Source organism: Mixophyes fleayi, chromosome 1 (assembly GCF_038048845.1).
Source record: "Mixophyes fleayi isolate aMixFle1 chromosome 1, aMixFle1.hap1, whole genome shotgun sequence".
Taxonomy (NCBI): domain Eukaryota; kingdom Metazoa; phylum Chordata; class Amphibia; order Anura; family Limnodynastidae; genus Mixophyes; species Mixophyes fleayi.
Window position 1 is genome coordinate 412,993,699 of NC_134402.1, and position 11,154 is coordinate 413,004,852.

The window sequence follows — 11,154 nt, forward strand, 5'->3', positions numbered from 1 at the left end:
GGGAGGACAAGGGGGTGGGTGATAAAGAGAAGAGCAGGGGGGAGGACAAGGGGGTGGGTGATAAAGAGAAGAGCAGGGGGAGGACAAGGGGGTGGGTGATAAAGAGAAGAGCAGGGGGGAGGACGAGGGGGTGGGTGATAAAGAGAAGAGCAGGGGGGAGGACAAGGGGGTGGGTGATAAAGAGAAGAGCAGGGGGGAGGACAAGGGGGTGGGTGATAAAGAGAAGAGCAGGGGGAGGACAAGGGGGTGGGTGATAAAGAGAAGAGCAGGGGGGGAGGACAAGGGGGTGGGTGATAAAGAGAAGAGCAGGGGGGGAGGACAAGGGGGTGGGTGATAAAGAGAAGAGCAGGGGGGAGGACAAGGGGGTGGGTGATAGAGAGAAGAGCAGGGGGGAGGACGAGGGGGTGGGTGATAAAGAGAAGAGCAGGGGGGAGGACAAGGGGGTGGGTGATAAAGAGAAGAGCAGGGGGGGAGGACAAGGGGGTGGGTGATAAAGAGAAGAGCAGGGGGGAGGACAAGGGGGTGGGTGATAAAGAGAAGAGCAGGGGGGAGGACGAGGGGGTGGGTGATAAAGAGAAGAGCAGGGGGGAGGACAAGGGGGTGGGTGATAAAGAGAAGAGCAGGGGGAGGACAAGGGGGTGGGTGATAAAGAGAAGAGCAGGGGGAGGACAAGGGGGTGGGTGATAAAGAGAAGAGCAGGGGGGGAGGACAAGGGGGTGGGTGATAAAGAGAAGAGCAGGGGGGAGGACAAGGGGGTGGGTGATAGAGAGAAGAGCAGGGGGGAGGACGAGGGGGTGGGTGATAAAGAGAAGAGCAGGGGGGGCCACAAAGAAGAGCAGGGGGGGACGAGGGGGTGGGTGACAAAGAGAAGAGCAGGGGAAGGACGAGGGATTGGGTGAAAAAGATAAGAGCAGAGCAGGGGAGGAAGCAGGAGGGACCTTTTGAGAATCACTCAAGCGGCCTGCTGAGTGTAAGCCAACTTAATGTCTGCTACAGAAATAAACAAACAGCATTTTCATTTACATTAATATCCACACTTAATATAAACAAAAGAAAATGTTGAGGTTAGTGTCCATTTAGGTCTCATACCTGCTAGCATCTACTAGAGTGTGTAACACTAGTACAATACACAAAAACAGACTCGAAAACAGAAACAAATTGTTTCCAATGACCCCCACCACCATTCATGTTCTGGGAAGTTGCGATAGCATTTTAATTTTATGAACACTGCTTGCTCCATTCAATGCATTTAAACATAGTTTACACACAGTTCACTCCACTGACCTCCCTAATGCGAGCAAAAAAACAAAAACAAAACAAGATAACAGCCAGGAGCAGTTTCACTGGTGTTTGTACTTGTAGAGGGATCCATCTATCTGGGTAACAAATAGTTGCCTACAAAGAAAGTAACAAATGTATTGTTACGAGGAATCGACAAGTACCTTACAGCATAGGCAAATTCAGCTATGAGATGCCACAAAGAGACTGCAGAATACACTTTCTATTTGTCCTTCTGGAAAACCGCCAATGAATTTCATGGCTTAGGACTTCACATGCAGCAAATTATATTTGTAGCTTTACTCTAAGGCATTTATTCCACTACACCAAAAGTTAAGTTGCCAGAAAAGTACTAAAGTGCATTAGGTATAGCACCTTAACCCCTATACACTTCAGCTGCAAGCATACCTGTTACGCATACAAATAGTGTGATAAAAAAAAGTTTGGCAGAACACTACTAATAATTTTAGCCACTGAAAAATCTATACAAATTCCTTGTGGCTGAGAAATGCTCATGCTGGCTGTACTGGGATTGGATTTAGGTAGCTAACATTAGGCTCAACTTTTGGTAAGGAAATTAAGGCTTGAGCCTATTTTATTACTATTATTGTATCTAATTGCCATCAGTAGAAAAGTAGTATGTAGTTAAAAGTTCCTAAAATGTAACTTGTGTGGAGAAATTTCAAAACAGACTTGCCCTGTTAGGTTGCAATGAATATAATGGTTTTTCTTTCTTTTTTTAAATACTGCTGTATAATCTGAGATTGTCTAAAATGCAGTCTTCAAAACATATTTTGAAGTATTGCAATGTTGCCAAAATTAAATATTGCCATCATGTATTCCATTTATATGGTTTAATAAATACATTGAACACTTCCCATTTATATACCACATAGACTACAGCTGAAAAACATTTATAAAATAGCAAATGTGTAACATTCCTGGATGCTTTATTCAAATATAAAAATGTAGACATAAGAAGCTCAAATATATATGAGCCCATGGCAATACAGAGTTTGAGCGCAAGTAATCTAAATTTTATTTTAATATTGAGGTGCTGTCTGAAATTGTAACTTTTGTGTTTCTGTTGAACAGTGTGATGACCACCCTGTTATTATTCACCTCTTCTGTATTATCTCCTTTGTCTGTTAAATACATAGTAAATGGCAGCCCTGATAAACTGAAATGCTGCATCTTTAAAGCAAATATGTTAAGCACTGTACTATATTTTCATAATTCACATTACAATACACCGACACTGTTGTACAGCTACAAATGGACAATATTGTTCACTAAAATCTAATTAAACAGTGCTGAAGTTAAGGATGCATGTAACCACAGAATGTAGTAGACACAAGGTGTCATTACTTAGAACTCCTTTTCCTCTGAAATTTTCCTGTTTAGGAAGCTAAATTTCAATACCTTGCTGCTGACACTTACAAGTAGTCTGCTTACCTAATCAGTTAATAAAGAAATACACTAGACATTAATTAAAAGTAGATAATAGATAAATCGATGTTATAAGACATAGAAACATTAAATAAAGATCCATTTTTATAAACATAACATCCATCCAATAATATAAATATATGGTGCCCATGACTCAAGCCTTACTTTGAAATACAAGGGTCTATTTCAGTATTAGTCAGCCCATGCTGAAAAAGCATGGACACTTTTAGCTATAGGAGGCAGGGGGAAGACATTAGAGTTGCACAGTAACGATAAGATGATCTGCAAGACATTGTTCTGATAATAGTGAAGCACAAACTAATAGGAATAAAGTGAAACACAGGCAGTTATTTAATGTGTTCACAAGGTACTGAACAGTTTTCATTTGGTAAAAACAATTATAACTGACTTTCATTAATCAAGAGACATGTTTATCATGGGGGAAAATGCACATAATCTACATAAGTGAGTATGGATCTTGAAGCAATTATAGCAACTGTAGGCCTTCAGGAGTATCTACGTTGTACCTGACATAAGGTCACACATTTATCCTCCCACCAGAGTTACTATAGCTCCCTATTATGGACAGTTTGTTCAGAGACTGTTACTCTAATAGAGTTCACATGCATTATTTAATTGATTAATTTGCATGCAAAATTTTCTGGCGCTCTGCTCGGACCTGAAGGTCACACAGTCACCCATGTGAATGAGGAAATTGCATAAAAATGCTCACCTGGATTAGCTCTAAGTGCAACAGATAAATACCCTTTTTTCCTATGCTCTCACATGACAGGACTAAGCAAATACTATGGATCTACCATTCAAGTGGTCCTGCATACTGTTATTTACTTATTTTTGGGTGGCTTTCTTCACTTAGCTAGGAGCAAGTCTCCTGAAAGTGAAGAGCGAGCTGTACAGGTAACTACTGTAACATAAATACCAAAATCCCCACAAAAATGTGACCAATTAGAACATGCCCTTATCTGCCAAAATCACACCTAGATTTTGCACATCACGCCAATTTTTCCAGTCCCCATTCTACACTACGCTCGCCCAGCAGGAGGGAGGCACCTCTACACTACGCTCGCCCGACAGGAGGGAGGCACCTCTACGCTACGCTCGCCCGACAGGAGGGAGGCACCTCTACGCTACGCTCGCCCGACAGGAGGGAGGCACCTCTACGCTACGCTCGCCCGACAGGAGGGAGGCACCTCTACGCTACGCTCGCCCGACAGGAGGGAGGCACCTCTACGCTACGCTCGCCCGACAGGAGGGAGGCACCTCTACGCTACGCTCGCCCGACAGGAGGGAGGCACCTCTACGCTACGCTCGCCCGACAGGAGGGAGGCACCTCTACGCTACGCTCGCCCGACAGGAGGGAGGCACCTCTACGCTACGCTCGCCCGACAGGAGGGAGGCACCTCTACGCTACGCTCGCCCGACAGGAGGGAGGCACCTCTACGCTACGCTCGCCCGACAGGAGGGAGGCACCTCTACGCTACGCTCGCCCGACAGGAGGGAGGCACCTCTACGCTACGCTCGCCCGACAGGAGGGAGGCACCTCTACGCTACGCTCGCCCGACAGGAGGGAGGCACCTCTACGCTACGCTCGCCCGACAGGAGGGAGGCACCACTACGCTACGCTCGCCCGACAGGAGGGAGGCACCACTACGCTACGCTCGCCCGACAGGAGGGAGGCACCACTACGCTACGCTCGCCCGACAGGAGGGAGGCACCACTACGCTACGCTCGCCCGACAGGAGGGAGGCACTTCTATGCTATGCTCGCCTGACAGGAGGGAGCATGAAAAATCTTTGGGGGCACAAAGTAAAAAATATTTGCTCAAAAGTTACGAATTCTCCAAGTAAAAAAAAACTAAAGGCCAACTGATGTCATACTTTTTAAGTTAACACTCAATAATTATGTGCTCTATGCAGTAAATACAGTATTTTCTTACAAATACAATGCCATTGCAGGACTTCAAGCATGAGTTAATTTATCTGTGCTCTTCCAAATAAGAATACTCTGCCTCTATAACTCTAGGAAGAAAGTGTGTTTGTGTATACAATAAAGTGTAAAGTAAATCTTGATCCAGATACTAATGAATATAATTGTGTGGTAAAAATCCAATCAGCAGGTAGCTTTTAGTTTAAAGCCATCGTGCTGCTCCAGAGAGACTTGAGGATTGCCATACATAAGTGGCAGAGGGTCCTGGCTATATTAACGTCAAAGGAACCTGCTAAAAATAACAAATGGTGGGGGTCCAAGTAGATAATAAACAAATGTTACATTAAATAGTAGTTAATATGTTTTGTGTCTCAGTGGCAAGCTTACACACATTACTACTCAAAGGAATATCCCACAGTCTTAGAACTGAGCTATGGGCTCTGATCTCAACACATAAATCATTAGGCAGCTGAGTAAAATGAAAGACCGAAAGATGAGAACAGGCACAAGCACTAAAGAAAGATAGTGTAGGAAGCAGACAGAAGACGGGCACAAGCAAAAGTAAAATGAATAAAAAGGGACAATACTAAAGAGCAAAGGAACAGAAAATGCAGGAGAGGAAGATGTTAAGACTACTTACCCACTGGGTCCTTCAAGAATACATAAATAATGATGCTAAAGTAGCCTGGCATTGTACCTTCTATAGAGTAACAATGGCTATAAGGTTTAAGAAATACCAACACAAATGGGAACACATTCATGTCAAACAGGCGGAAAGTGTCCCAGCCAGAGACTTTCATAACCTTATTGTCACCAAATGCAACCAAATCAGTTGCTCAGAAAAGAACGCTGTGTTGAATGTATTTTGAAATACACTTTGCATAGAACAGGAGAAGCACTGGGCACAACCGATTATAGAGTAAATCACCATGCAGGAATTATAGAAGGAAAACAAACACATACTCACTTGAACATGTAAAATTAGAGCAGCTGCTTAAAAGCACTTCAAAAACCAGCAAAGTATCACATGACAGTAAACTACACATATCTAAAGTTATGCACTACTAGAATATTACCAGTTTACTTTTAGCCTGAATCTGCAAAAAAAACAGACATTGCAAAGACCAACATAACACAACGTAATTAATACTAACCTTCAGCACAGGGCACTACAATGAGGGCTCTGTCAATAAAAACCGTGTTAGTTAGATGCTGGGCCACACCGACGCTTGCAGGCTCACGAAACTTAATATAGCACACTTTTGAGGAAAATGCAAGCGGGGCATTGCTGAAATATAAAAGGAAATAAATGTTACTTTAATAACGGTTTATTGTCTAAACACTGAACTAAATACTTGCTTCATAGTAAAGGACTATTTAGTGCCCCACCCCCCTTTTCTCTGTGCAGCTGCCTGTAGGCACACAATATATGCATGTCCCTGTTGGAAGAGATCAGGCAGAGGATACTGCCACTTAAAACACAATCAGAGCGGCCGGGCAGGATTTCCATCTGCCTCTCAGCTGAAATGGGACGAGAATATAGTGTGTGGCCCCGATCCCCCCAGGAATCCACCATTGAGGTATAGACGAAGTATAGCGGAGATATATTTTTTCCTTTTAAATTTAACCACTCACTTCTAAAATAAAAGTTGCTGGTGCTGCATTTGGCATGTAGTAGTGGACTCTGTTTAATAAGACAACGGTATTATAGAAAATTAAACACTTTTACTGTGGCTGTCCTAATAATTGGAAACATTTTGCATCCCTGAATAAAATCAACATTAACCAAATATTTAGGAATATCATCATCAGCTATTAATATAGTGTCACTAGTTCTGTGGTGCAGTAAAGAGAACTCACTCACATCAGTCCCTGCCCCACTGGACCTTACAGTCTAAATTCCCTAACATACACACAGAGAGACAGACTAGGGTCAATTCGATAGCAGCCAATTAACCTACCACTATGTTTTTGGAGCGTGGGAAGAAATCGAAGCACCCAGAGAAAACCCACACAAACACGGTGAGAACATAGAAACTCCACACAGAATATGTATTAAATATTTAAAAAAGTGTGTCCCTCTCCAAAAACAAGTTTTCCCTTCTTAAAGAAATAATTTCTTATTACTATTTGACGTGTCTGAAACATGCTACACAGCTGTCCCTGTCTCGACACAATAGTGCATTACCATATATAGCACATTTTACTAATACAGGGACAAGGGGGCAGAAGGCTGAAGACATGTCAAATGCTTATATTAGAGCACTCAGACCATGTTCAAGCCACAGGCAAAGTGGACAAAAAACTGCATAAAAAGGTACACTTTAAGACATGAAGCTGGAACGCAAATGTCACCAAGTGCCGTACTGAGCCAGTAAAACACAAGAGAGGGCTCTTAGTTCAATTGAGCAACACAGTATGTTTTGGGGACAAGGGTGGGTGGGGGTGGTTGAATTTTTTCAGAAGTTAACATGCCTATAATTACTCACTGGGCAAAATTTAATGGTAGAGCACCTGTCATCACACTTCAAAACAGGGCACACAGATGAGCAAGAGAAAGTAGGTGGGGCTAGAATAATCTGTAGCGAATCAGAGCATTTGAAGATTAATAGTGGCACAGGAATAATTGTATCTCATCAAACTGCTGACTATCTATGTGTAGGCCATGTTGAAGTGAGAAGGGATAGGCCAATAGGTTGCTAATCCCACATGAACCCTGCGTTTCTCTGCTTCTTTTACCAACACATAGTAAGCAGTATAAATGTCAGGTTTCTGCCACAAACAAACCATTTTAAAAATGCACATAAAAAATGCCAAATAACATCCTTTCTCCATCTAGCGCTGCAAAATTACTGTTTGACAGCTTCCAATTCCAGTGCTGTGAATGATTACAATTTAACTTAGTTCCTGTGCAAAAATAACTGAAATATTAACACTATGTGCACCAATGCCGAAAGGTATTTCGGCACTGGGGTTCACCTAGCATTCAGTTGACATCACTGTGACCCCGTCCAGGCTGGAGAGCGCCATATCAGAAAAAGGGAGAGATGATCCAGCGCTTACCTGAAGCTATGCATTAATAGTTTACTACTGCAAGTAATCTATTATTGTTGAGCTATTGAGGGGAAGGATGTCATAAATAAGGCCACCTTCATCATAAAAATGTTACAAATTGGAAAAGAAAAAAAATGGACTTAAAAATGGTCCCCATCTTTCCCTAGCCATGTTCCCAACCCACGTAAAGGATGTGATACGAACACATTTGAAGTAAAAATGCATTATTGTAACAAAGAATGCAATACAGCACAATCCTACAAAAATGCACCATCAGCTCAATTTTTGTCAAACACACAGATGCTTTGCTGGTTTTAAGATCATAATGTTAAAACAAAGACAACAAATCCTAGATATTGAAGCCAACCCTAAACATTAAGCAGAGCTTCATTTGCATGCGACAGCCTATTAACACTGGTGGGCTAATTTTTCCAGGCAAAAGAGCAAGTCAGCAATGTAGCGCCCAACGCATTTTGATGGAATTACCTGCTCCAACAGATATGGGAGATTTCAGTCATGTTTCCCTTAGTAAAAATGCTAGGGACAGCTTTGATAAAAATAAATAAAAAAAAAAAAAGAAAAAAAAAAGACAACAATTCACACAGGGAGTATAATGGGTTCCTCAAAATGTGACAGCCTAAGGGGGGTTCAAAGCCTGCCCTGTGTAAGTATAAAGTTTACCAAGCAAACATTGGGTACTTAACACCAGCAAAAAATGTTTGCCACTGCATTTTCATGATATCGCTTTTTAGCGGAATATGAAGAGAACAACACAGTTGTGCAAAACTGTATGGAAAAAAAGTCATATGCCGTATCTATTGTGTCAACTTGAATATATACCCAACTTTCTGATCATTCTAAAATTATAGTTATATACGATGTGGTAACCATTGGTGGCCTTAGGAGTAGGAATATTTTCAAAACAAACACCTAAAAAAAGCTCAGTGTAACAGTTTCTTCCCCAGATTTAGGTCAGGTCCCACTTTTTCCATCTAACACCTCTTTCATAGTGCATTTTTAAATAAAGTCATTAGAATTTGGGTTTTGTTTAGTTTGGAGATGGAGCTATCCAAACCATAACTATCATATATGACTATTGTCGTGATGGGCAACAGCGGTGAGAAATCTGAATGGCATATGGGGGGATTTTGAGATGATTGATGTAGGGGTACTGAGTCATTTTGGGGCTGTCTTTAAGTACTGAAAGGTGAAATGTAGCCTACAGTGACTGTACAGTACAGTGTGCAATTACTATAGTAGAAAAATATTCATCATCATGTGCTGCTTGCAGAACAGTACCACATTACCATTTACGGGAACCATTAATTAGTATCTGTTTCCATGCATGTTACCCAAAGCAACCAAACTAAACAGGATTATAACACAGAGACCAAGGCAGTGATGCATCTTCAAAACTAGGAGGTCCTTTGTTAAATTACCAAATATGTATGTTGGTCATAGATTTGATGTCATTTTTTTCTACGGTTATAAGACACTTGTTCCTACTATGATGTAGATGCACAATGACAAGTGAGTAAATGTAGGCATGAACACCAGCCAAAAATGTATTACAATGCTGCATAATGATGCTAAACATATTTAACATTAAAATGTACTAAGTGCAGCAATCCCCATAAGCACTTTTTTTTAAAAAAAAATAGCAAGTTATGCATCTTTTAAGCAAGCATTTTCTTCACAGTTCTCCTACAAATCATCTCCTTTTCAAAATCTTTCTGGAGGGTAGACAAGTATGGATGTCTTTCACACTTACAGACTAAGCATGGGGGAGGAGAGGGAGAATTTTACAGTACACAGGACAGACAGAGCTCGGAGGAGCATTCCAAAGCCTCTCTGCTCATTTTATCATGTGCTATGTGACTGTGGTTGCCATGGTAGCCACATTACACTGTGCAGAACTATAAATCAATAACGGTCATAAAAAAAAACAAGGAAATGATCATTACCAAGCTTCTCCTTACTGTCTGCCAGTGATTATAGTTAAACACGTTTTTTCATGGTATTGCTGCTTTAAGGGGCATATTCTATTGTTAGCATTTCCCACGGTATTAAGCGAGCTGAAATCCAGCATTATAGGTACCGTAATAACAGTAATTACGGTAATAGTGCACACGCCGCGTTACTTTACCAGGTAACGCCAACAATTGAACATGCCTCTATAAGTCAAACTGCGGCACCTTATAATCGTGATAATAATCTCATATATAAATGTATGTGCACTTGGAGAACATACGCCCAAAAAGGTTAACAGAAGCATTGTGTTTGCAACAGCTCACAACATAAAAGCACATTACACTGCAGAGATTTCCCCCACAATGATCCACTGAGGATGGAGGACATGGACCAGACCTGCTAGTTGGGCTGCAAAAACATGGAGGCATGCAGCTGCCTCATTACACAACCCCTATGGCCCCTCCCTGTATAACACAATATCCTGCACGGGACCGTTACCCGCACACAGCATTACACCCGGCCCGGGTCACCTCACTCACTCGGGTGGGTAAAGTCGCAGCTCTTCCACGTCTCCCAGAAAGGAGAACAGGGTCCGCATCTGATCACTCGTGACGGAGGCGGACAGGTTGGTGACCTGTATTACCGTGGTGGGGCCGCTGCTCATGGCGGAGGCGGCGGATTCGGCACCACAGGGACGGACACAGGATCTCTCCCGCCTCAAAGCATCAACCAACGAGCTGAGGTAGGACGGATAGCACGTCGGCGGAAGTGGCGCTCTGTCCGTCGGGGAAGTAGCGCACTCTAGCGGCCAAATTAACAATGACTTGGAAATGCCGTGGAAACCGCAAAGTCTGATGCTGGGGTTTGACATGTGGAAGACTGAGCGCCTCGCTGGTACGATGGACATTTACTTCAGGAGACGTTGTGCCCTTGTAGAGGGTCACACATGTCACTAGTCCGCAAGGGTATATGTCATTTCTTTGTATCATTTATTTTAAGGTTGCTTGACGAAAATGTACAGAATAAAAGTCATTTTTGTTTTCATTTCAAGAAAGGAATCTTATTTTGGAAGTGTAATGTCAGTTAATGACATCTCTTACCCACCTGAAAAAAAAGACATTGTGGGACTTGTGACCACCTCAACTTTACTTTCTAAATATTTAATTACTTTACTATAGACACATGGGGTTACCCACCTTTATATGACATTCATTTATACCTATGTTCTCTTATCATTCAGTCTTACATCCTTTTCAACTGCAGTGTGGAAAACTTCCATATCAGTGGGTGAACTGCTGGACTCCGGAGAGTCTGGAAATCTCTCTAAAACAGGGCCAGAGAGAGAGACGGTGGGCAGCACGGTCAGACAATTTGCATCATTGCGCTGTGGTGGGCAGGCAATTATTATGCAAATAAGGCATCTTCAAGTTCTACAAGGGGGTGGGGTACGAAATT

At 42.3% G+C, this 11,154-nt stretch overlaps 1 protein-coding gene across 5 annotated transcripts in view; it reads right to left on the reverse strand.

Annotated features, from left to right (window-relative positions):
- Positions 1-10,452, reverse strand: part of SREK1 (splicing regulatory glutamic acid and lysine rich protein 1) — a 62,567-nt gene extending 52,115 nt beyond the window's left edge. For 4 of the 5 annotated variants that reach the window (XM_075182668.1, XM_075182653.1, XM_075182660.1 and 1 more), the window contains exons 1-2: positions 10,239-10,451; positions 5,829-5,962 (exon numbers count right to left, since the gene is read on the reverse strand). In XM_075182668.1, coding sequence (XP_075038769.1) covers positions 5,829-5,962; positions 10,239-10,363 — 259 coding nt within the window. In that variant the 5' untranslated portion in view covers positions 10,364-10,451. Of the gene's footprint in view, positions 1-5,828; positions 5,963-10,238 lie in introns of all 5 variants that reach the window. The other variant, XM_075182676.1, reaches the window with a different exon arrangement.
- Positions 10,453-11,154: the final 702 nt, after the last annotated feature.